The sequence below is a fragment of the Carassius gibelio genome, chromosome A5 (assembly GCF_023724105.1).
Source record: "Carassius gibelio isolate Cgi1373 ecotype wild population from Czech Republic chromosome A5, carGib1.2-hapl.c, whole genome shotgun sequence".
In the NCBI taxonomy this organism is placed as follows: Eukaryota; Metazoa; Chordata; class Actinopteri; order Cypriniformes; family Cyprinidae; genus Carassius; species Carassius gibelio.
Genome location: NC_068375.1, coordinates 32,878,550 through 32,904,932, shown reverse-complemented (window position 1 = coordinate 32,904,932; position 26,383 = coordinate 32,878,550). Strand labels below are relative to the sequence as shown.

The 26,383-nt window shown below is 36.4% G+C and overlaps 2 protein-coding genes across 5 annotated transcripts in view; one reads left to right on the top strand and one right to left on the bottom strand.

Moving 5' to 3' along the window:
* Positions 1–17,885, bottom strand: part of zdhhc8b (zinc finger DHHC-type palmitoyltransferase 8b) — a 54,221-nt gene extending 36,336 nt beyond the window's left edge. The window contains exon 1 of the mRNA XM_052596336.1: positions 17,647–17,885. The gene's annotated coding sequence lies outside the window, so the exon portion shown is untranslated. The remainder of the gene's footprint in view (positions 1–17,646) is intronic.
* ascc2 (activating signal cointegrator 1 complex subunit 2) lies at positions 17,049–26,238 on the top strand. 4 transcript variants are annotated; one of them, XM_052596312.1, is made up of 19 exons: positions 17,049–17,187; positions 20,101–20,217; positions 20,345–20,503; positions 20,715–20,888; positions 21,435–21,564; positions 21,726–21,793; positions 21,918–22,010; positions 22,140–22,252; positions 22,366–22,437; positions 22,532–22,636; positions 22,734–22,802; positions 22,911–22,985; positions 23,407–23,632; positions 23,745–23,941; positions 24,034–24,153; positions 24,413–24,649; positions 25,002–25,086; positions 25,312–25,406; positions 25,956–26,238. In XM_052596312.1, exons 1-19 carry the CDS (start codon positions 17,098–17,100, stop codon positions 26,125–26,127), a joined length of 2,397 nt encoding a protein of 798 aa, XP_052452272.1. In that variant the 5' UTR covers positions 17,049–17,097; the 3' UTR covers positions 26,128–26,238. The 4 variants fall into 4 exon arrangements, with proteins under 4 accessions (XP_052452272.1, XP_052452264.1, XP_052452256.1 ...); XM_052596304.1 differs by having other exon boundaries at positions 21,897–22,010; positions 25,318–25,406; XM_052596296.1 differs by having other exon boundaries at positions 17,050–17,187; positions 21,897–22,010.
* Positions 26,239–26,383: the final 145 nt, after the last annotated feature.

Genomic DNA, 26,383 nt, shown 5'->3' with positions numbered 1-26,383 from the left:
TGAGGTGTTAATTGTGTGGTTTTAACTGTGTTCATCATGATTTAAACGGACATGCTACTATGGGAGGCCAATACTTACTTAACCCTAACCCTAATTACATTTAAAGCAAAATAATAAATGAATAGATAAAATAAATTGCTGCAATTTTTACAGATGTTACTGATTTTGATAAAGAACTAAAATTTACCTCTGCATCCTAACTCAAGCTACCATCAAATGTGCAAATGAGATGATATCATTATTATTAATATTATCAGGCAACCCAAACCTGTTTTATGATTTGAAACCATATCACTCATTAGAGCATGCAGAAACTAAGAAACACATTTTTCTATTTAGATATTTATTTTGTTATGGAAAATGAATGGTCTGGTTTCTACAATTTTCACTTTGGAGCAAAAATCTGGCTTTAAACAAATAAAGATTTGACATTTATCGTGATAATAATTGATATAGACTGATATGAAAAAAATTATTGTGATAATTTTTTTGGTCATATCACCCATCCCTAACTATAGCCTTTATATACCAAATTTGGAGATTATATGGTCGGGAATATATTATTATCTATATTAAAGTGTTTGTTCACCATAGTATTCTGTTATTAATTACTCTCCATCAAGTAGTTCCAAAATTCGTAAACTCAAATTAAGATATTTTTGATGAAATCTGAGAGCTCTCTGATCCTCCATATACAGCAACACAGCTTTCACATTCATGGCCCATAAAGTTATTAAGGACATTGTTAAAATAGCTCATGCAACATCAGTGGTTCAACTTTAAATGTTATGAAGCAACGAGAATACTTTTTGTGTGCAAAGAAAACAAAAATAGTGACTTTATTTAACCATTTCTTCTCCTCAGTATCATTTCAGGATATTAAAATGATTTCTGAAGGATCATGTGACATTGAAGACTGGAGTAATGATGCTGAAACTTCAGCTTTGCAATCACATTAATGAATTACATTTTAAAATGTATTCAAATAGATAATGATAATAATTGTCATAATATTTCACAATATTACTACTTTTACTGTGCTTTTGATCAATTATATGCAGCCTTCTTTCAAAAACAAATGATCCCAAACCTTTGAACGGTATAATGTGTGCCTAAATAAATGTACATTATATATTTAGCACAATTTATAATACATTAAATTTACATGTTAAGGTTTTACATGTTAAGGTCACAAAATCCCAAAATATATACCTCACACATACTGTAGTCTGTAGCACAATGTTTCAGTCATTAGACCTTCCTCAGGCAGCTTTTGAGAAGGTCTGCTGACCAAAAGGTTGTACATTGAGTAGTGTGCAGGATATTAAATTGGTATTAAAGACAGTGGTTCGTTCTCAACCTTTTTTTTGGGCCAGTGTCCCCCTACTCATTATACATGTCCAACACATTTTAAAACCATGTATTTAGCCCATAAATAACAGCCCACATGTAATTTTAAAAAGCTTTTTTTCAAGGTATAAAACACAAGTGACAGTTCTTTCAAACAGCCCAAAACTCTCTCACACTGGCCTGACATGGGTTCAGTGATTGGTGGCAGTAAAAAAAGGCATAAGTTCTCTCTAACTTGACAGTGGATGTGTTCTTCACGGATCAGAGGAATGTCTCATACACCTGCATACGCAACCTGACAGTCTCACGACTATAGCTGTCTGAAAACACAAGGGTTCCATCAACCAGTTTGCTGTCACACATACTTGTGAGCAAAGAGGAGCAGAACAAAAACAAATATTGATAAATGCAGATAAAACTGTAATACTTTGATTCAAGGCTTTATTTTTTACAAAAAACTATGGAGGTACTATAAAAATAAAAATAAAAACTACATAAAAAGCTTAAGTTTAATCCATAATTTATAAGAAAATGTAAAAATAGACACAACAAGTAGATAAATAAAAGCGATGACATGCTGAAATCTCAAGGTCAAGGGTCACTGCCTAAACAAAAGCTTTCAAGACTAGGCTATGCAGTGTGTTAAACAGACTTACAATGAATGGATGTCTGCAAAAATTACACAAACTATTGCATCATAAATCGTGCTGAAAGAATAAAAGCCATTAATTACTCTCAGATGCATTGCACCGATTTAAACGGGGTTATGGTTTGGGTTCTGTTTGTTTGATTCAAGCTCAGCTTTCATGCGATGAGGAAAAGTTTCCAAGTTTCTGTCTCCCTCTCCAATATCTGAGTTTAATTAGCGAGAGCTTAACACTCCATCCATATCCATAACCTCATTCATAATGATGATTTAAACTCACTCAAAAGAACACATAATGCTTGGCTTCCACTTTTTATCCCAAGGCTGTCTTCCCACTAAACCGCATTATAACACCAGCATTTGAGCACAAACACTGTGAATGGTTTTTCTAACTACTGCCCATAAATGGACTGTAATTGTGCTGAAAAGGCCACTGGGAGATTGCACACTTGTTTAAGAATCAGTGTAGCAGCGGATGATGGAAACTCGCCTGGTCACCTTATCATCAAATCTTTTGACATGCTTCTCTTTTGTACGCAAAACATTTTCACGGCAAAGCTTTGATTAGATCAAAACTACCCCAATTAACAATCAAAGGCATCCACTTTAAAATCACTGACGTGCATTTTGTCACTGTATGCTTATGTGTTGGCACATGGACTTTCACTGTTCGCTTCAAAGTGACTATTTAAAAAACTTCAATATATCTGAATTGTGAATATCTCAGCAGTGTTCTGTCAGCAATGGCTTTACTGATTGAAGCAAGCACAACTGCAGAAACAACAGGACAATACTGCCGACTCTGTCTATTTCTTTAGCTGTTGTTTTTACTCCTCATAACACTCAACTAGACACACACATTTAAGTGGGGTCAGCTGTCAATGCTATCCAGATCAGACCTTTGACCCTCACCTGCCCACCACACATACACGCACGCAGACTTTAGTTTGGGGTCAGTAAGTTTTCTCTAAAGCTTTTGAAAGAAGTCTCCTTTTCTCACTAAGGTTTATTTGATCAAAAATACAAAAACAGTAATATTGTGAAATATTATTATAATTTGAAAATATAGCTGCAAGCAGCAATTACAATGCCAAGCTCTACAGAAGCAAGCATCAGACCAACTGCAGAAATGAGTTTCTGCAGTTTTAGGGTGATTTTAGTCAAAATGATTTTAGTTCTGTGGGAGCTGACAAAGGCGCACACACAAAGTTTGCTGTCAATATGTCTAAGCTTTGCAGAAAAACATCCTGACATAGTTTGTCATCATGCCTTGAATTTGTTGCAGCGCTATGCAAAAACGGTTTTGTCTATCAACATGAAATCCATAACTTTTTGTCAGCAAGTCTGAAGATAATCGAACATGTTTTGTGAAAACCGAAATTACAAAATTTGTTGATGTGTAAATGATAACGGTTTCGTATATCCACAAGAAATCCATAACTTTTTGCCAGCATGGTCTGAAGATGATCAGGGTCAAATGTGGTGAAAATTGGACCAACGGTCTAGGAGGTAAAAAAAAAAAGTAGGTTTGCAACATGAATCAAAATAGCAGACAGAAAGTTTGGCTGACTATGGCAAAATTGGTATCACTGTTCTAAGCATGGCCAAATGAGCCTATTAATACCAGTCTCATTACAATAGGCAAAATTCACAGAACGCTATTAGTATTTATTTGAAATTTCATTATACCTTTTGTGTCAAAAGTCTCAAAACCTTTTGAATAATTTCAGTTCATGGTCACCATGGTACATACAAAGTTTTGTAATGGTACACCAATGTATTCGTAAAATATAGAATTTTATATCATAATACTCTAATGTGGTCAACAATGGCAATTTCATGTTTTGTTCAATTATAGCGCCACCAAGAGGCACAATCCCACCAAATTTTTTATGTATCCTTAGAGTGTGCCCATACACGTGTGTGTCAGATTTGGTTAATACATCTCATTTTGTTTTGGAGTTATATACATTATTATTAGGGCAGCTCCGCTCACGATTGGCCGATTGTTAATGTACATCTCGTCAGTAAAGCCGGTTCTCTAATCAGCGGTAAATTCCATCAGGTGCGTTATTTCACATAGAGCAGCTGTTACTACAGAGAGCCATTGTTAACTTAGAAGATGCGCAAATCCACTTCATTTTCAGCGTTTATTTGCGCATTTTCTCAGTTAACAACGGCTCTGTGTAGTAACAGCTGCTCTATGTGAAATCACGGCTTTACTGACGAGATGCGCATTAACGATCGGCCGACCGTGATCGGAGCAGCCCTAATTATTATATATGAGAAGAGAAAAAATGACTGATGGCCGACTTTGTTTGCATTTTTTTCTAAATGTTGGCAATTGGGCATTGTCATGTGGCCGGTTAATGCATTCATAAAATACAGCATTTTAGTAAAAATTTCAAAATGGTTGACGGCCAAAATGGCTGATATGGGACTATTGGATATCAACTGACTCGGCTTGTTGCCCTGAATCAATTGAGAATTTCAGGATTTTTGGGCAAACTGTTTTCCTATATCCGGTTTCTTGGAGCATTTGGAGACATTGCCACAGTTATCGTGGATTTAGTCTGTCTCAGTTTGTTCTTACTTACTTCTCGCATTAATCTTTTGAATGATGGTGTAGGTAAGTAAATATGGCATATAACCATATAGTCATAGCTGACAGAGAAGATCTCGATTATGAAAAGAAATTAGAGAGCAACACATTTATTACTGAAGGAAAATGACAGTTATAAGCTCTATGTTACAGGGTGGAGTGTGTAAATGCTGAACAAATGTCATGTAGACACTTGATATCAAATATAACAGGAGCGGAACTGTAGGATCAGTTTATTGTGCTCAAACACACAAACTCATACTCTAAAGATGTACCTGATATAAACAGAGTCATATGAACACAAACACAAAGATGAACGACCAATAAAATCAATCAGCCCTGGAAGGGATTTATAAATACCCAGTATAGAATCACTTACAATGAGCAAAATACTTCTGAATATATGGATTTTCTTTTAAAATATTCAAAATAATTTTTAGACCATAAAAAGAAGAACAATACAGATGAAGCGGTCTTAAAGGTCAAATATTCTTCTTTCTTTTATTCCGAATTGATTTCTTACTGTGATGCCCATGAAGGATCACTTACGTTTATACGTTTATTTTGGCCACAATACCGGAGGATAAATGAACACTTGTGATCTTGAGTGTAAAACTGAGTGAAGGACACATCTCAACAGGCGATTTAAAACTGCAGAAGGCAAAAACAAAGGGCAATGGTGAAGATCTAAAGGGGGGCTCTTCCATCCATCCTCTTCGACAACAAACAACCTAGCACAGATAAGACAAGATTCCTCTTCTATCTGGTCCTTTCCACCAATACAATCCAGTCAGGGCTTACGGTAAATGCAGAGACAAACCGAAGTCTTAAAACAAAGCTGCTCTGAAGGTAGTAAATCTGACTCATAAGCAATCTTATTTGGGCAAAAGAAGGTCCAAGGTCTATTATCAATAGTGTAATGATACATGCTCACAAATACAGTTTCAACCAAAACACCTGTCTGTTAATCGACTCTATGAAAAACAAATAAATAATAAATATATGATAACATCATCAGCGCAAGTAAAGAACTGAAGGAGGAGAAGTCTGTGTGAAAGTAGCATTCTGACACTATACTTTCACCCTATGAAACCAAATGTCAGCCATCATAAATATTTTACTAATTTATTAAAATCCATATTAATTTCAGTTATCAAATGAAAAAAAATATTATACTGATTTGAGTTAGCATGCAAATAAAGGAGTTTCACATCTTCTGACTATGTTCAAGCACTGTTTAATCTGTTGTGGAAGAAAAGACCGAACTCTGGCTCACAGTGGCATTCAGAACACTCTTGGTAGGGATAAAGTTATAATTGTGGGTGCCTTTCAGAATTTTACAGTCAAATTGAATGGATTTGCATTGGTGATTCCATTCTGTCAAATCACTGGGGTGACAGATGGCAGAGCGTTCTTACTCTAGGTCTCTAGGCACACTTTCATTCTTTCTTGTTTCCTTTTTTCTTTTGCTTCAAACTGGCTTGATTGAAAATGACATAGTAAGCTGATGAATACAGATGAGCCGATCAGAAAGTATATCTTACATATATCATGCGCACATATCCTCCAGACACACAAATAAACTTGAAACATGAGTTTTACACTGATGAAATTCAAATTCAGCTCAATTCATTCTGAATTATTATAATTTATGTACAATTTTGCACAATCAACACCCACTCATTATCACTGCATCTGTTTACTACATATTATACTTTTTTGTTATTTTACAGTTTTGATGACTCACACACAATAACGTTCAAAAGTTTGGGGTCACTAATTATTTTTAAATTATTATTATTCCTCAACAATTCAGAAGTGACTAGAAAGTTTTCATGATGTTAAAAAAATACAAATGTGTTTCAAATGTATTTCAAATAAATGTTATCTTTTTTATATAATAACTTTAAAATTCACAAAACTATTAAGATGCATGACTGTTCAACACTGATAATAATAAGAAAAAAAATGTTGAGCATTAAAATAGCATATTAAAATAATTACTGAAGGACTGTGCGACACTGAAGACGGGAGTAAACTGATGAGTGCTGGAAAATTCAGTTTTGCTACCACAGGAATAAATTAAAAACCAGTTATTTTAAATAGTTCAACTGTTTTTACTGTAATTTTGATCAATCAAAATTATTATGCATCCATGGTCAGCATAAGTGACTTTTGTATATCTTTATTATAACCATTTCCACATTTTGCATTATATATTCCATTTACATGCAAATATAATTGAATAATAAAAGCAATAATTTGGTTATTTTAAGATTATGGTCCTTGGCTTGGCCAACTAACAGAACTGATTCTCATCAATAGATCAATGCTTTAGTACATAAAAAAAAAATGTTTTATTTAGTTTAATTTATTTTCAGCAATCTGTCCTTGATCTCTAGATAACAGTTTCAGCCTATAAAAGAATCCATAGTGGCCCTCCATTGATGTAACACACTGAATATAAATAAATTAACAAACCCATAGGGTCAAGCTGGCCTTTACATGTCCTACATCAAAGCACCAGACACCAGTGGCACCTCTAAGACGCTTTCAACAGTTTGAGAGACAGCACCTTGTCTCTGATGTGGATACTTCATCTTTTGGGTCCAGAATAGTAGGCTTCGACTGAAAACACTTTATCCGACCGACTGCACCAGATATCTTAAACACAGTGATGAAGAAATAAAAAAAATAAAAAAACAGTAGGCGTAAAAGGCAGAACATTTAGAATGGGTGGAAAAGAGTGAGAAAAGGAGGGTGGGGACGGCTCGGGTGGGCGCAGCTGAGGTGGTTAAATGTGTTCCACATGTTCGTAAAAAAGTCAGAGGCTTTTCCAGCCAGTGGGCAGATGAATGGTTGGAAAGAGGGACAGAGAAAAAGGAGTAGCCCTACTCAATCAACTCCCTCCTTGCCTGCCATCTCTCTCTCTCTCTCTCTTTCTCCTGCTCCACTTCCTCCCCTCCTGCTCCGTTGCTGCCCTTTTCACCTCAGAGGTAGCATACACACACACACACACACACCAAGAGCTCCAGTTACCCCAGCCGGTCTGCACAGACAGCCTCTGTGTTTTAGGGAAGATTTCCAGCCAGGGTATGATTACAAAAGCCAATGGAGGCACGGCAGAAAGACCGTATTTTAAGCTCTTGTGTGGGGTCAGGATCCTTTTGTGCAATCACCTGGATTCATTTGAGAAAAGTGTCTGCACTTAATTGTTCAATTAATTTATGCTGATGAATGAATGGAAACTACTGACCAAAAAGAGACACATCTACTGGGCCAGATGAAGCAAACCAAAGCCCAGCAGGACTATTAAGTTCATCAGTCTCAGAAGTGTGTACAGCAGGGATTCTCCATATTTAATGAGAGGAAAAGCTTCTACGAGGAAGCAAACAATCTGGGGAGATTCTTACATTGGATATCCTAATAATATGTTTTATTACCTTCAAACTATCCACACAATAATACAGAAAATTACACTCTTCATATGTAGTATTCACTATCATACCAGTATAGTTATGTCTAATTCTGTAATAATACTGTAAGATCTGGGAGAAATTCTAAGCAGTGCAATTCTTGAGAAGTATTTCAGAAGAAAATGACAGTGGTTTGTGTTCAAGACTCCCTGATTAACTCCCTGAGTACTCGTGCATCTAGAGTATTAGTTATATGTATCATGTGTAGCCATTGTAATGTTTATTTCATGCAACCCAACACATTAATTGAACAACTATACTTTTTGGGATTTAAAACAAGTTGGAGGATATCCTTACTGTATTTACTGGTTATTTACAATGATTTTAAGAACAATCTCTTCAGGAATTGTAATTTTTATTTCTTAAGTTTTGTCTTTAAAACAAACAATCTTAAGGGGAAAAAAAAAAGAACATTCTTAAGATTGTGTTTTTTATGGGGGGGGGGGGGGGTGCAAATATTCTTAAATGTATACTCAAGTTAAAAATAAGCAGGAAAAAATCTATTCTAAAATAATTTGTGGCAAAATAAGTTATGGGTCTAAATTGAAACCAATAAGATAAAAAGAATGTTTTTAAGGCAAAACCAAAAACAAACCACTAACAAATGACTCTCACAGGTCATTCAGACAGACTCAAACAAAGTAATTCCTGGTTTGACAAGTGACTGAATGAACTCACTGAATCCACCAGACAAGTTTCCTGAATCATCATCGGACTCATTCACTGAACATCCACTTATTACTTTCAGTGTCGGTTTCAAAATGAAACCGTGTATTTAAACGGATGGTTCACCCAAAAACGAAAATTCGGTCATCATGTACTCACCCGCATGTCGTTTCAAACCTGTATGATTGCTTTCTTATGTTGAACATAACATATATTTTGAAGATTGCTGGTAATCAAACAGTTGGTGGTCCCCATTGACTTCCATGGTAGAATGGTCATAAATCATGATGTCATGATGTGATCTAACCCTAATAACTATCCTGCTGGTTTATGATACATTGGGAATACAGAAATGGTGAAAAGTTCATCCTCCTTTACAGTGTTCAAAAATGCATGTGTGTTAGCCAGCCATAGTGGTGGCTTTATCTGTTGTCACTTCTGCTGTAGCATATTGCATGTCAACACTGGAACAGTGACAAAAAAAAAAAAAAAATCTCTTTCAGAGTACTAGCTGTGCAATGATAGTAGGATACGCTGATTTGTCAAACTGAATGGAGAACCATGCAAACTAAAACCTCCTTTCAGCTCTACGTTCTCAGACACTTGAGGGTCATCATGGCTTACAGTTTCATTAACTTACCAACAAATCAAGTATTCTGTGTGAAAAAGCTTTGATTTTTTCAGCTTGACTCTTTGAATTAGTTTTCAGTTTGTGGCTACTCAAAATATTAATAAATGAAGTGGGAACAAATACACACTTTCAAATTTCATCCCATATAGACTTTTAACATTTAAAGGTGTAGTACACCCAAATATGAAAATTTGCTGAAAAGTTTCCTCAACCTTAGGCAATCCAAGATATTGATGAGTGAGAGTGAGAGATCTTCACCTGATAAAAATTTGGAGAAATTTAGTATTATATCACTTGCCCGCCAATGGATCCTCTGCAGTGAAAGGGTGCCGTCCAAACAGCTGATAAAAACACAATATCACAGTAATCCATCAACTAATTTAACTAAAAAAAATAATATTAATAAAAAAATAAAATAAATAAATAAATAATGCACAAATCAAAACAATCTAAAATGCTTTTATCAGCTGTTTGGACTTTCATTCTGATGGCACCCATTCACTGCAGAGAATCCACTGTCTTGCAAGAGATGCAATGCAAAATGTATCCAATTTTGTTCCGATGGAGAAACAAAACCATCTACATCTTGGATGAGGGTGTGTACATTTTCAGCATATAAAAATTTTGGGGTGAAATTTCTTTCATTTGAAGCACTGCTTTGCTCCATTAGATGCTAATGTTTTGTAAAATTATTACACGTCTCTATGGAATCCTTGAATCTGATATTCTACGCTCCAATATTTTTGTATAATAAAAATCTGAAGTCTCCAATAGATCCACTCAAAATAACTTACATGGACGGCAAGCTGATCCGTCTGCGTTATCTGAACCGGAGAGTGGCATGTTTATGGGGTCTGGCTGAAATGAGACTAAATGGCCTGGTCTTTATTTGTCTGACTCATTTTCAAAACATCAATATACAGACAGATAATGTTTATTATAGATTCAGGAATAGATAGGATAGTTGCATCAACAATCAATGTAACCAGATGCAGCAGTTTAGCCATGCATACAGAATCAACAGAAAACTATTCAACTAAACACATAAGCATCAGTAAATCGGAAAACCGTTATTTTAAATGTACTGTATGTAAGTCTTTGACTCTACTAAAGCATGCTAAGCAAACATACTTGTTAATCTGAAAAACAATGCTACAGTCAATTATTCTCCTTTGAAAATGTTTGTTCCGTGTCAGAATGTCTGTCTCTGTTTTGGTTTGTGAAATCCGTCCACTGACAGTTTACCCAACTGTATTTCAGCACCCGGGTTGCCAGCTGTTGGAAAACACAGTGTATTTCATATGAATTCATAGTTAAGTTCGCTTGTTCCTGTTGGTGTCATCAATCTGGCAACCTGCATGTGCGTCAAGTCTGAGGAGGAGGGCCGGGTAAAAAAAAAAAAAAAAAACAAAAAAAACTCTCCAGTCCAATTTTGAATTTGGACTGCAATACCTAGTTCGACCGCTTGTTGCCAATAAATACTGCACCTTTAAAAAGGAATAATATTTCATTATATTAATGGTTTTGCTATATTTTTTATCAAATAGATGCAACCTTGGTGAGTATAGGAGGCTACTTCTTATCGTTTCAAAAACACCTCCAAACTTCTGAATGGTAGTGTGTAGGAAAGGCCCATGCACATATTCATTTATCATTCCTCTCTTGAGTGAGAGCCAACAGCTGCAGGTGTCAAAATGTTACGTTAGTAATTTAAGGTTATGTATTGGTGTAACTGATATCAAGGCATAATTGTATTTCTCAGAGGGTTCACAGACTAGCTTAAGCCACAGACAATCTTCATAAACCAAATTAACACCCTCATTTGGATCAATCTTCATGAGCACCCCCTTTACTTAATGCCAACTAACTGGGGGAAACAGATTTGATCTCATTACGGTCATGTAGCCTCTAGCTAAGAATACATGAGCTATGACATCCAAAATTAGATTCTCACATTCATTCTAATGTGAGTCCCACATATGGTGAGAGTGAGTCATAGCTGTTCTATTGTCTTAAGCAAGCATGCAGGGCTCTAAAAGAAACGGATATGATTTGATTTTTGTTTTGCAGTGGCTGAAAACTAAACAAATACCCAAGACACAGATATAAGTGCAAATAACTTCAAAATCAGAGTTTAAATTTCCTCTAGCGAATGCTAAAGAAATACAAATCATTTTAAATGAACAAAATATAACAGGCTGTAGCTAAAACCAAAAACCTCTCATGGTTATAATTACAGTTTAAGGGCTGTATTCATGCAGCTTTATGTACAGTTACAGATCTGAGGACAAGTTTTCTCCATCTTTCTGTGCATATGAAGAAAAACGATAAAGATTCACTATTACTGGGACCAAATTCTTATGAGCAACCTTATGGTATCATTTTGAAAAATTGGATTTATGGAAGCTATACTTTTGAATTCTTAGTCCCAGACTCTTCCCTGATTTTAACAAGTTATACATATTAGAGATTCATGGATATTCACTGACAATGATGCCAGCACAGCATAGTTCAGCTGAAAACAAAAATGTTTATCTATAGCTGCACTATGCGTATGAATCATGCAGCAAATATTGGAGAATTTGTGATGAGGATGTGATGATGAAACTTAGATTTAGGATAGAAAATATTTTAAAGAATTTCAGCTGGGTTCAAGGCATCACAGACTTTTAGGGATGTAACGATTCACTCAACTCTTGATTTGATTCAATTCAAAATTCGATTCGATTGACGTATTGTTTTTTTTTTTTTTTTTAGACAAAGTTTAAATGAAATGTATTCTTTTATTATTGCTTGGACAAAAGATTAATGTTTCTTTGTGAAAATGAAATATAACACTATAACAATATAGCACTTGCATATTGCTCTTTTGATGGTTTTGATTGCTTCTATTGTAGTCATTTGAAAGTTGCTTTGGATAAAAGCATCTGCTAAATAACCAAATTTATATATAATGTAAATTTAAATAAGAAAACTAAATTGACATTTTAAAACAAGCCCCAAATTAAATAACACAAATAAAATACATCTCTTCTTACAAACAAAATAAGGCTTTGTGTGCTCTTTGCATTTAAAATAAGAGGCAACCACTGCATTTTAATCATAAGCCAAAAAAATTTGCTTGCATATGTAATATGCATAACATGAGCAGTATTTAATCTAAATTAGATTGTATCATTTTGAAACTTGAAGCAAAAAAGACAGCTGACTCCACTGTGTGACTATGTCTCTCTCTTTCTCACACACACACACACGACGCACAGATACTATTGGCAAAACTCTGCATTTGGACATTCAATAGCAAATACTTTAATAACAAAACATACTTCCAGTAGCTGATTCAGAAGCGCCAGACTCTCCAAGCAAAGTCAAAATGACCTCCTCTCATAGGTTCACGAAACGGTCGTCCATAAAATGTGTTGCTGTTCTGTTTTAAGTAATCATAAAGATTCCTAATGCATACTTTTGGAAGCCCAAATAAAGTGCTTTTGCTTTCACCTAGATACACACAGCATCTCCCTGACATGGCTGCTTCAACACTAACTGTGGTTACTTAAACCACGCCTTCTTTCTTTGCGTGAACATTTGGGTGGCATTACACAAATATTTCCACATAGTGATGTAGACATGCAGGGCGTGCTTGAATGAGCTGTTTTAGGAGGGCGTGGCAGAGTGGCTTCTTCATGCACCAAGAGCTAGTAACACTCCAAAGTGAAAAGAAAAAAATTCAAATCGCATCATATTACCACTTTAAGTTCCCCTCAGACATACATTCATATAAACTCCTACCCCTTACTGAATCGCGATTTGTTTTGCATCTCAACCGATTTGAATCATCACATTTTGAATCGATTTTCAACCTGCTCGCAGTTAATCTTTTTTATATATAAAATAATGTTGTCCCAACACTTTTGTGTTCCTAAGAAAAGGAAATTGATGCCAAATCTTCTATGTGACTGTGGCTATCTCTATCCCCTACCCTTTAAACCACCTTCCTCATTTTCTTTGTTTCGCCCATCACTGTATCTCACTGCAGTTTCTAAATGGCACACGCTAATAAACGCCTGCTCAGTTTATGTCTCCGGCCTGATGGATTCATTATCGACAGATTTACAGGCAATTCATCAGCCAAATACTACTCTCTTCCTGACAGTTTGCTAAACAAAAGCAGTGTCTGTGTGTGTTATCAGACAGTTGAATTAATACAGCAAATTCCTCCTCTCATTCACATTTCCAAACTCTCCATTAAACATTAAAACATTGAATTCACAAGAAGAGTTATTATATTTGTGTGCACACATTCTTGTACAGCGTGCAGGAGCTTATCATGAAATCTAACAGAACAGCTAAAAATATTACAGGCCCTTTAACAAGAAAGCACAGGAGGGAATGAAAACAAATCTAAATGGAGATGAGCACTTCATTGACGGCCTTAAATTGAAACTACAGCCCATTATGTCACCATAATGTTTAGAAATATAGCAGACCACAAGACGTCTGCACACAGACTGCTGTTAATCCAATCTGTCCCCCTTAAGGGAACAAGAGAAAGAGGTTAGACAAATTAAAAAGGGGGACACTATCTGACAGTGCACACTGATATGCTTTCAGATAGGAAAAGTGAAACGGCTACACAAACCATTAAAAAATAAAAAGTTTCAAAAGGTGAAATTGTTCTTAATTTCAAGATGAATAAATGTGCAAATCACTATAAAGCTCAAATACGGAACATCAACGGTGGAATCCTATTTCCAAAAAATCTATCAGCACTGAAGAAAGACCTTTATGCGGCTCCTTCACAATTAATCTTTTGACTTACTGTTAAAAGCAGTTCTGGTCATAATTATAAATCGATTGACTTCAAAGGCTAATTTCCTTTTCATGCGTATGTGATGTTTCTTAAGAGCACTTGAGCAGTTCATTCTCTATGAAAATGAGAAACTAAACTTGTTCAGTATGCTTGTTTACCTAACACATTTTCAGATATTAAATCTCAGGAAAAATGGATAATGTCTTAAAAAGTGGTAAAGCCAATAAGAAATGTCTTATATGAATAAATGATTATTTTTGGACTACAAGTCGCACCTGAGTATAAGTCGCATCAGTCCAAAAATACGTCATGATGAGGAAAAAAATATAAGTCGCAATGGACTATAAGTCGCATTCATTTAGAACCGAGAACCAAGAGAAAACATTACCGTCTACAGCTGCGAGAGGGCGCTCTATGTTCTCAGTGTAAACTACAAGAGCACTGAGCAGCATAGAGCGCCCTCTGGCGGCTGTAGACGGTAATGTTTTCTCTTGGTTCATTTTTCTTGGTTCAAGTCAAATTAGTTTTGATAAATAAGCCGCACTTGACTATAAGTCGCAGGACCAGCCAAACTAAGAAAAAAAGTGTGACTTATAGTCCGGAAAATACAGTATATGGGAAGATCATAAAGACTATGTCTTCTCGCTCCACACCACTGTTCTCGACACAAATGCAGTGATGTAGTGAGGCCATATGGGAAAACCAACAGAGAACAACCTTGGTAAAATCTGTGTAAATGCCTGACAACATCCAGATCCCCCATCACTTCTCACATTCGGGAGAAAGTCATCACATGGCCTTTGTTGTCTTGAAGTTCTAATGACTGTTCTCTAGTCAGTGAACAAGCGTGGCCTCAGGTACTGACATTAGCTTTGATGCTGCACCTGAGTGCTGCTGTTTTATGTACAGATGGCACTGAGGTTTTGGGGGTCTGATGCTGGACTCAGATCTAACTTCTCAATGGCTACCAGAGGAAACTGAAAACCAGTCGGTTTCCTATTATTTGCATAGGAAATTTAGCATGTAAAGGTCCAGTTTAAAGCCTAAGTTCACAGCAGTTTTGAATCGGCTTTGTAATGTTACAAGTGTTGATAGTTTAAAAGTAAATTAACAATGCACGTTATTTTTCTGTTACCTGCAGCATGTCTTTAACAAGTCTTTTAACAAGTCAACATGTCATTAAAGAAGACTTTTGACAAGTCAACATGTCATTAAAGAAGACTTTTGACATGTCCAGGGCACTCGTGAAAATGGATAGTCTGATCAAGACCAGTTCATTATGGGTGCTGGAGTTATGCTTCTTTTTTCCCCGTCACAGGCTTTTTTCTCTAGTATCTAAAAGTAATTAAGTAAGTGGTGTAATAAAAGTCACCTATTTTAGACACCACAAACGGGTAGGGGAATTATTCCCTAAATCTTACAAGTGCCTACATATCTCCGAAATCAAATGAAAATGGGTATTGAACATGAAATACTTCTGGGACGACGATGTACTGTATAGCTTGCAAATAATGTTAGTTAATCTACAATTTTTAAACCGTATTTTGCCATATCCTTTATAATGATTATGCATGAGGTTATATGACCTCATGTTAATTATGAGACTAGAGTGCTGCAGCCGTGATGTCAAAACCCAGACAACTACTTTGGATTCCCTTGAGACTTTCCAGTGGGGTTTTTAATGGAATTTTCCAATTAATTAATAAAATAAGCTCTGTGGTAAACAAAACTTGAGGATACTTGGCCATTCGGACTTAAAAATAAAAATTCACATTTTCAGCATGTGTGAATGTCATTTATTTTGAAGAGAAATATGTTCAAATTTCATCAATTTAAATTTACCACAGAGCTTATTCTACTCAAAGTAAAAAACACCATTACAAAAACCTATAAATAAATCTCAAGGGAACTCATGGCTTTTAATGTCACAGTTGCAGCACTTTAAACTAAATATTTGTAATTATTAAAAAAAAATGTTCATACTGCATTACTATTCAAATTGAAAAAGCAAGAACAAAAAAGGTATTAAAATGGTAACAAATAAAAGAAAAACAAAAAAAAAAAAAGCTTAGAAGAAATTGTGAACCATCCAGTTGTGAACCATGATTTAAAAATAAATAAATAATCGTGACAGCTCAATCTGCAAGAATCTCATTCTACAAAACAAACTAAGAGTGGGTTTATGCCTGCAAGGTTATCAAATAAAAACAGTGTACTCTGGACTGTGATCTGAAAGAGAATAATTAAAACACAAGTGATCCAAAACACTGAGTCTATGCTGATTCTTCAAACAACTGCTAGAGTAAATCAAAGCCCGTCACTATCTTCTCTATCACACTCACTGCTTGATGAACGCCTCAACGTTAAAGCAATTACCTGGCCATCAATACTCTTAAAAAGATCACTTAATGTTGATCTTTGGTAATGACTTTAGCCTTGCATAATACGAGTAAGGTTTTGAAGCAAGGATCAATGCACTCTGCACACCGAAGCCATCTAAGAAATCATATGCATACGTTCAGTTATATAAAGTTTGCCAAAACTAATCACCTTGAAAGCACATTTAAAAATCTGTGCAATGAAAGAAGAGAACAGAACTGTCTACAAGCTTCTAATAGGCAGCATATGCTGACAGTCCATATAAAATAATAGTGTAGCACAAGAATTTGACGAAAATCTGACTTTTCTGCTCAACTCAAATCTCAGCAGAAATGACCAGTTATCATTTAAGACCCCCACCAAAAATGTACACTTTTAATGCACATCAGCTGCCTACAGGTTTAAATGGAGAAATCAAAGAAATGGCTCAAGGCGTTTAGTCAAATCACAGGCCTTGTGTGGCCATTTAACTGTCATGAAACTTATTCATTTGAACAGCTCACAATCACTCCCAGCGTTTCACCAAATAGCGCGTGAATGAAATCGCCGCAAACTTACGTGAAAACGAAGAATAAAGTAGTGGATCCCACCAGAAGAGTGGCGGCAGTGGACACCGGGATGTATCTGGTGGGTTTAAATCTTTTTCCAACGCTGTTGGGCATTCTGTAAATCCCACATTCCTCGTTTATTTAATCCCTGTCGATAGATGCGCGCAAACACGAACACAAACCCTGCACCGTTCAGCGCGAACCGGCTAAACGCTTATTCGCTCCCGTCACATAAATCGTGATTCTCGAATCCGCGATCGGGACTACGAGGCTGAAAATCCCACCCAGCTCAATTCAGCCCACTGCTGAGGTCATTGCAATGCTTGAAAGGTGGAGCCTCCGCAACGCAAATAGAGAAAGCGGCACACGCGCGCTCCATCAGTGGGGCCTGTGCGTGTCTTGAGGTTTGTAAGCGGCAGAAAGAGACTTGGGCTTTTTGCAATGAAGCAATAACACTCGGGGTGGTGTTGAGACAGGAACACCCACACACACCTCTTCTTACTAAAAGAGAATCGTGATGGAAACCTATGAAACCTACCTTGTTTAAAATCACATAGGTAGAATATTAAAACAGAGATTTGATATTTGGAAGATTAAGTTTGGAGTGTCCACTGCTGCACAACCAGCGTTTCTCATTCTCAGTTGGTTTGTGATGTGATATATGGGCATCGTCTGACCTCTGGTGGCAGATTTGGAGAATTATAATTAAATGGGGGTGAAATGCTCGTTTTCACTCAATATCCTGTTAATCTTGAGTACCTATAGAGTAGTACTGCATCCTTCATAATTCCAAAAAGTCTTTAGTTTTATTATATTCATAAGAGAAAGATAGTCTGTACCGATTTTTCCCGGAAAAACACGACCGGCTGGAGGCGTGACGTGTGGGCGGAGCTAAAAAATCAGGAGCGCCAGTAGGCTTTTGCTTGAGAGCGTTTGGAAGCTGTGACATTACCGTGAGGACAAAACCAACCAAAACAAACCATGGCTAACAGTCAGATTCAGCATATATTTATGATCCAGAATCAGATCCAGAGGCTGAAATTGAACAAGAGCAGCATCAGCAACGATATCTCTATGTGGTATGTTCTGAAACTGTATATATTTGCTTAGCGGTTTTGGAAAATGACTAAGTTCCACTTTGTCGTCTTTTTTTTTTTTAAGCTGTACATGTGGAAAGTGCAGTTTGATGACAACATTGCATGTTGTTTACTTGATGTGCTTATGCGCTGATAGCTAAGTTAACAACACAGAGATATTTGAAGCAGTTTTACTCACCACATGCGGTTCCAACACACGATCGTGACCCTTTTTCGTTGGGACTGCATTATCCTTAAGAAATAAACGATATGCAAATCCGGCGTCAAACTGGGCCTTGTTTGTAAAACAAGCATCTTTGAAATGCAGGGAACAAACACAAACACTTGCACAACTCCATTGATGCTCTGTAAAAATAAACTCCATCCACTGGTCCCTTAATGCTGTTTCTCTTGTGGTAATCTGTGCAGGGGTGTCTTGCCCTGGCAACCAAAAACACACTCCTTTTGTGACATTTCGCGACTCTCTCGCTCTGATCAGTGAACGTTTGTTGTGATCTCAGTGCTCTGCTATACAGGAGCGCACGCTCTTCCGGCAGACGTGCGCTTAGGACCCATATAAGGAAATTCCGCTCCATCTAACGTCACACAGAGCCATACTGGAAAACAAACTTTCCAAAACTTGTGACAAACCGGAAGGAGTATTTTTGGAACAGAAATACTCCTTCAAAAGTACAACTTAATTTTTGAAACTTTGTCCTTGTTCAGCATGGGAATCCAACTCTTTAACAGTGTAAAAAACTCAGTATGCATGAAATAGCATTTCACCCCCCCCCCCCCCTTTAATTTCTTACAAACATTTTTGCACGTGTGGTGTAATTATTCACCTGACCAGAATGTGCACTGTTGCTCTTGTAATATTTTTTATCTTTATTTTGCACGATAACTAATGAAAATAAGAATTTATATATGCAGCAGTACTGGGACGACTACAGCAAGGTTACAGTTATCCTTCCTATTGAACAAATATAAACATTTTTTATGTAAAGTATGCATCTCTAAAACCTTTTGAGGTTGTTTGATATGAACGGTATTATAAAGTTAAAACTAATGACAATACTTCTATTTTGTGGCAATGTACTGATCCTGACTATTTCTAAAGATTGCGTCTCCATCATTCAACGATGCAAATGTAGGCTCACTGGAAGCTAGAACGCGATCGGAAAATATTTAGAAATTAATTAAAATAAAGTAATTGTAAAGACTTTTATTTTGAAATGACGTCGAGAACACCGGATATACACGCAGATGTGTGATGCCTTGAGCTGGAGCTGTTAAACATCTTTTGAAAGATTCGGTGAAGAGGTACTTTATTTTTTATTTTTTTTGGCTTATAATAAATGTTATTTTTATTTCGTGTTGTTAAGATAAACAATGCCATTTGTTATTTAAACGCATTAAAGCGTAACTTTTTCTTAGTTTCCACCTCATTGTGGTTTTCTGGCTCATTGTCAGTTACAGTCAACAAAATTGTGCTGTTTTATTGATGTCTGCCTTTTACTAAAATCATTTGCGGATGATGAAAACTGTTGTTGGTTGTCGTGTTGTGTTTAATAAAGATGTTGAGCTCTTTGAACCGGGCAGCATTAGAGAGCAAGTCAGTCATTTTACAGATAGACAGCAACATATGTAACGAGTCTAAAATAAAATACAGAAAATCTCATGTTAAATGTAACATGCTGCGAGGAAAATCTCCACCATGACAAAATATATCCACTGTGTTGTCAACCTCACTGCTAAGTCTGTCAGTGTGGCCGACAATAAATCTGTCAATCAAAATAGTAACAGTACGACTAAGCATAAACCAGAACTAATAACTTCTCGCAAACCACCATTTAATTATGATTTTCACACAATGCAGACAAATAAAATGATTCAGTATTGGCCATCTTCCTCAGGGCAAGTCTGTTCCTACCTGGGCAGGTGAAATGGCGTGTGCAAAAGTGCCTTTAGATGAACTGCATGTGACGGAGCCCTTTGGACCACAAGGCAAAGAACGCACCCTACCAGCACTGGTGAGCAAATATTTTCCTTCATGTCTTTTTCCTTAACAATAAACAAGAGTACACCTGATCAGTCGCTTTAGTCCAGTACTTCTATGATCTATGTGAATGATGATGCCACCCTAATGTCTCCCATCAGCACCCTGACCGTAAAGAAGAGAGATGTTTCTTAGCTTATAAACCTCCACCTGAGGATGGCACACCTGTGCTGGTGGAGGAGTTTCTGGAGCATGCTCAGTTCATCTCCGAGGATCTGGAGTGGCTGCTGGCTTTACCTCATGACAAGTTCTGGGTTCAGGTTAGACCCTCTAAAATAAAAAATAAAAAATAGTTGTTTATGGAGATTTGAGTAAAATGAAGTTATACTTATCTTGACAAAAAAAAATAATAATAATAATAATGACGATACAGTACACAAAATTATGTTGTTTTTGACCCTTACATTATATAATATCACATGTGGCCAGGCAGTTGTCATATAATTTCTTTTTTATTCTTTCTCCATTTAGGTGGTATTTGATGAGTCATTACAGAGGTGTTTGGACTCTTATTTGAGACACGCTCCGCGTGGTTTGGATCCGTCAGGTCTCTCATCCAGTCCAGCTGTGGCTGACATGCAGAGGAACATTCATCGCTTTGTGTTCATGGTCTTCCTCAGGATGGCTACACACAAAGAGTCTAAGGTAAATATAAACACCTTAACTCTGATAAACTCTTTTTTTAAAATAAATAATATTGTTTAGCTAATATTAATATAAGCTTTATTATTTGTTTAAGATTCATATAATTGTACACTGTGGGTTTGGACGGGCTATAAATCCTACAGTAGATACTGTTCAAACGTTTATGGTCAGTAAGATCTTTCATGTTTTTTAAGGAAGTCTAGTTTACTCACCAAGACTTAAAATATATGAATAGATTTTAAAATGTAATTTATTCCTCTAATGGCAAAGCAGCCATGAAGGATAAAAAGCTCAATAGGACAGCTTTTATTTCAAATATAAATCTTCTTTAACATTATAAATAATCTTTACTGTCACTTTTGATCAATTTAATTCATCCTTGCTGAATGTAAGCGTTCATTCTTTTCAAAGAATAGTATTACTGACCCCAAACATTTGAAAAGTAGTGTAAATGTGTTCTGGCGGTTTTGTATGAAATTACATTATGATTACAATATATTTGGTATTCAGTGGGATTCAAAATCGATTTATTAATTTTTTCCTCAGGAGAACTTCATAACCCCTGCAGTGTTTGCAGAGATTATTTACAACAACTACCTATTTGACATTCCCAAAATTCTGGATCTGTGTGTGCTGTTTGGAAAAGGAAATTCCCAACTGCTACATAAAATGATCGGTACACAAAATCTGATCGTATTATAGCACACACACACACACTTATTTATTTACTTATATATATATATATAATTAGCAAAATTACATAAATATAGTTTTTTAAAAACCTAAAAATGGTTTCCATATTAAAAACTAAAATTTCATTCTTTACATTTTTTCCAGAGAACATTTTTACTCAGCAGCCCAGTTATTATGGAGACCTTGATGAGACTATACCTTCAATCATCCAGGTAGTTCATGTCATCATGAGATGTATCTAAATGCTTTGATTCTTCAAATTGTTCTGAACTTCCAGAAAGTGTGTGTGTGTGTGTGTGTGTCTTTACATTTTAGGTGTTTGATATGATATTACAGAAGTGTGGTATTCAGCCAGAGAACACAGGAAACAGTCAACCCCTCAAACTGAATGCAAACAAATGCCTAACTGCCATGTCCATGCCTGAGGAGGTAACTAAAACAAAGCTTTAAGCATTTTTACAAATACAGAGACACCTACTGACCCTACCTTTAATTCACACTGTGTCCTTAAAGGCAGAAATTATATGCTTATGTTTATAAATGTATTATGTCTTGTAGGAGCTTGCAGACTTGGTTTTGTACATGTGTGATACTTGCACTACTATCCAGTCTTTCCTGGACACCTTCCCTGAGGCTTGTTCTACCTTCAAACAACACAACTTTCTTAACAGGTGACAAATGCATCCACACCATCCAAACTATGATTCACACAGCGTCCTCAAGGGCTGAATTTCATATTTTACTGATACAAAATCGATGAATGGAGCGTCTCAATGTACTGTAGATTATCGTCATTCTATGAGATGGCAGTTCCAGACCTGGAGAAAGCAGTGAAGAAAAGAAATTTCAATAGAAGGTTAGAATGGCAAACTTTACGCATGTGTTCTCTTACAATCAACACATTTTTTTTGTGAATTCAGATTGGTTATACTAGATGCAATCTGTCTCAGTTTACAGGAGGACATGTGGAGACGGATATCTTATTCAAGAAAGAAAATGGTAGAGATTGCTCACCTGTTGCTCCAACATATGTGTTTACAGCCCATACTCGAGGGGTGAGGAAAAAATACATGCTTTAAACCACATTAAACAAGCAAAGATGGAAAATGAATACCAGATATCTTTGATCTTAAGTTTCATTGATTTTCACAGCTCTGAAAACATGGTATCCTACGTAGAAGATCTTCTGCAGGACTTCACAGCTTTCCTTCAAGAGAAAAGGTAAATTATGCAGACATTTCTCAGCAAGGTCATGGTTGTATATGTAATCTATCACAGCCAGTGTCTAAATTGCATTCTCCTTGCACTGTTCGTCTCTTTATCTCTCAGATTCCTGGCAGATTATGACGAACAGTTCCCAATAGCGGATGACATCAGTCTCCTTCAGCAGGCCTTCCCACATCTGTATCCTTTACTTTGGTCCAGTGGAACACTGTATGAGGATTTCAAAAGGAATAAAAGGGCTAGCATTCTGCCATCTTCCAAGCTTCTACTAGAGAAGATGACTTCAGTTAATCAAGAAATAACCTGTCCTAATTTCTGATTGTTTTCCTACACGCTTCATAATTACTGGTGCTCATTTATTCTAATACCAATATCCGATACCTACCATGTATGTACAAAGTTCATTTCATTAACGTTGTCATGAAAATACACTGGCTGCAGAACATTATGCTGTTAATCACTGCCAATTTAGGCTGTTGTGCATGAGAGAACCGTAAAGAACATTCTGCCTTTATCTTTAAATATCCGAATAATGCCTCTTTTCAAAAAATGTCAAGCTCCTCTTTATGATTTTCTAATATTCTCCTTGATGTCCACTCAGAGACGACACCAGGACGTCTTACCTGTTGCAGGGTGTAGAGTCTTCTTGGGAGTTTGTGGGGAAAAAGAGAAGCTTCCCTTCATCAGCCAATCACAGCACAGGAGCCAAGAGCAAGTCTGGCAGAGATTTAGCACTTTCCCAAAAGGACGGAGTAGGAGTGTTGGAAGACAGAGAGGAGTTGAGAGGAGCAGAAGCTATGACTGACATTCCCCGTAAGGGTGACAACGTGAGTTCATTAGCTGCTAAAAATAGCTACAAAAGTGTTAAAAATGTGTTTTAATCACCCTCTGGTCAAAATAAGGGTCATTTTGTGACCCTCTTAATTTCGGGGTCTGCAGGGGGCAGTGTGCACATTGAGTGCTGGAGAACTGGAGTCTCTGCTGTCCAATATCCGTGACCTGCTTCCAGACTTGGGAGAGGGATTCATACTGGCATGTTTGGAGGAGTACGCCTACAATTCTGAACTTGTCATCAACAACATTCTGGAAGATAAACTGTCTCCTTCCCTTGACAAAATGGACAGGGCAATGGCAAGGTAAAGTCCAACTGAAGTGACTTTTATGCTAGGATTTATGGTTCAGTTCAGGTCCACTTCATTGTTGCTAATGGACTAATGTTACCCTGTAGGCCTGTGAAGAATGAGCTTCCAGCAGTTTTGAGCACCAGATCAAATGTGTTTGACGATGACGAGTTTGACGTGTTCAACCGTGACCGACTAGACATGAGTCGCATTTGGAAAGGCCGGAGGTGATCGCAAGTTAAAATCCCACTTACAAAGCATTACCAAATCCTGCCCTACAGTACATTACTCTAATTTAAGTCTGATTAGTCAAACAAGCTGCTAAATATTCATGCTCATCCACTTGGTCAAAAGAAAATAGTCTTTGACAAGTACAGCGTAAACTGACATCAGAGAACCACATGAAAATGGGCTTGTGAAATATTCAGATGAAGCTGTAAAAGATGATTTGTGTCAGCTAGAGATTAATATCTCTGTGTATTTCAGACAGGGGGAGAGTGTGTGTGCCACGCTCAATGACAAGCAGCACATAGAAGAGCAGAGAGCACGATATCAAGCCTACCAGACAGTGGTGGATGAGATTCCCATAACGAATGACCCCTCTGGAGACCGTGATAATGCTTTCGGGATGGAAGATTATGAGGATGAATATGATGACACATATGATATCAATCAAATAGGAGCCAATGATTTGGATGAAGAAGATGAACTATTGAACCGCAGGTATGAGTTGTGATAAATGTATAGAAATTTGCATCTCCCTCCAATGAAGCTTATCAGTATGGGTTTTCAAAGACTATTTTGTTAGAGAAACGGGAAAAAGCATTGCAATGCAAATAATTAATTAATTTATATAACTTATTTATTTATTTATTTTTTACTGTTAATTCAATTACAACCAAAATCCCTATATTGCTTATCGGTTTTCCTTAAAAAACCTTGAAAGTTTAGTGTTTGAAAATTAAGAATCATAGAAGTAACAAATATTAGTATTTTTTATAGTAATAATAAAGATTATTATTGCAAACATATTGATATATACGTCTTAGTTAACATTTAAGTATTTTTCCTTTAGGCCGTTTACTACTCCGCAAGTTCTCAGAACAGGCAAACAGGCTCGGGAGAATTACGAAAATGAGGATGAGGAGGAAGAGGACAAGGTTTGAATGAATCACTTTCTCTTTTTTGTTTTAAATTCATTTTGGTCCCATACGCAGGTCTTTTGTTCTGTCATAGATCATATGGCGCTTTCAGCATCTGCCTTTTCTCTTTTTCTCTGTCCTTGTTAATAGAAATTAGATGTATTTTAAACAAATTACAATTTCAGTTTCTTTGATTATGCACATTTCCGTTTATTTATGATGATCTTGTGTTATTTCGATCAGAATGAGGCTGTGAAAAAGGATCACTTCATCCAGGACCCAGCAGTCCTCAGAGAGAGAGCCGAGGCCAGGAGAGCTGCTATGCAAAGCAGGAAAGGGTAAATTTGAGAACATCATGACTGGAATATAGGGATGTAACGATACACCCCGAACTGGTTAAAAAAACATTTAAAATATGTGATGATTCAAGTTGGTAGAGATGCTAAATGATTCGTGATGCAGTTGGTGGCAGGGGTTTATATGATGAACTACAGCTATATCAGCTTGTAATAGAGCAAATAAATATCTTTATCATGTACTTATGTGAAGAGATTTATTTTATTTCTATTATTCATTTGATTTCAAATTTCAATTTAGTTTTAGCATAATATATTTCAATTCCTCAAGGAAATATGCAGCATTTTGTCTGAGAAATAATAAAAAGATACTTTTATAATTTATAAAATCTCATTTTATTCAAAAACACGTGAGAAAATCGTATCATGAAACCAGTATCGTGAATCGTATCACATTGTGAGTTGAGTGAATCGTTACAACCCCACTGAAATATAGTTACACTGCACGTGCACTGGTAATTATCTAACTAACCTAAAAGCATGGATCAGTCAGTCATTAATTGATTTTACTTGTTTTTTTTTCCCTGATAGCTACAGACCACCACCAGCAAGTAATGTGGTAGGTGGCCCAAAGGGACAAGGCCAGTCACAGGAGATCATATTGGACCGTCGCAGAAAAGAAGCAAATAAGAACAGAGGAGCCAATCACAATCGCAGAATGATGGCTGACAGGAAGAGGAACAAGGGCATGATCCCTTCCTAAGACATTTACATTAACAACAGCACACTGCACATTCTTGAAAAGCTAGAAGCAGAAATGGCACCTGAAGTTTAATGTAGCTCATCACTTATAAAAGCTTGATATGCATTGAAATTACACTCTGGTTTATTACATAGACCTATTATTCTTCCAGTTTGAAAAATAGTTGTTTTGCTGTTGTTTTTCTAAAATTTAAATCAACAGGCTGAGTTTGAAGCACTTAGTAAAATGTATAGGGATGTGTGTCTAAGGGATCAAG

Coding starts and splice junctions, on each gene's coding strand:
- ascc2 (XM_052596296.1), top strand. CDS start 17,098: ATGAAATCGCCGCAAACTTACGTGAAAACGAAGAATAAAGTAGTGGAT. Junction 22,253..22,365: donor CAACACAACTTTCTTAACAG/GTGACAAATGCA, acceptor AATGTACTGTAG/ATTATCGTCATTCTATGAGA. Junction 25,087..25,311: donor ATGAGGAGGAAGAGGACAAG/GTTTGAATGAAT, acceptor TATTTCGATCAG/AATGAGGCTGTGAAAAAGGA.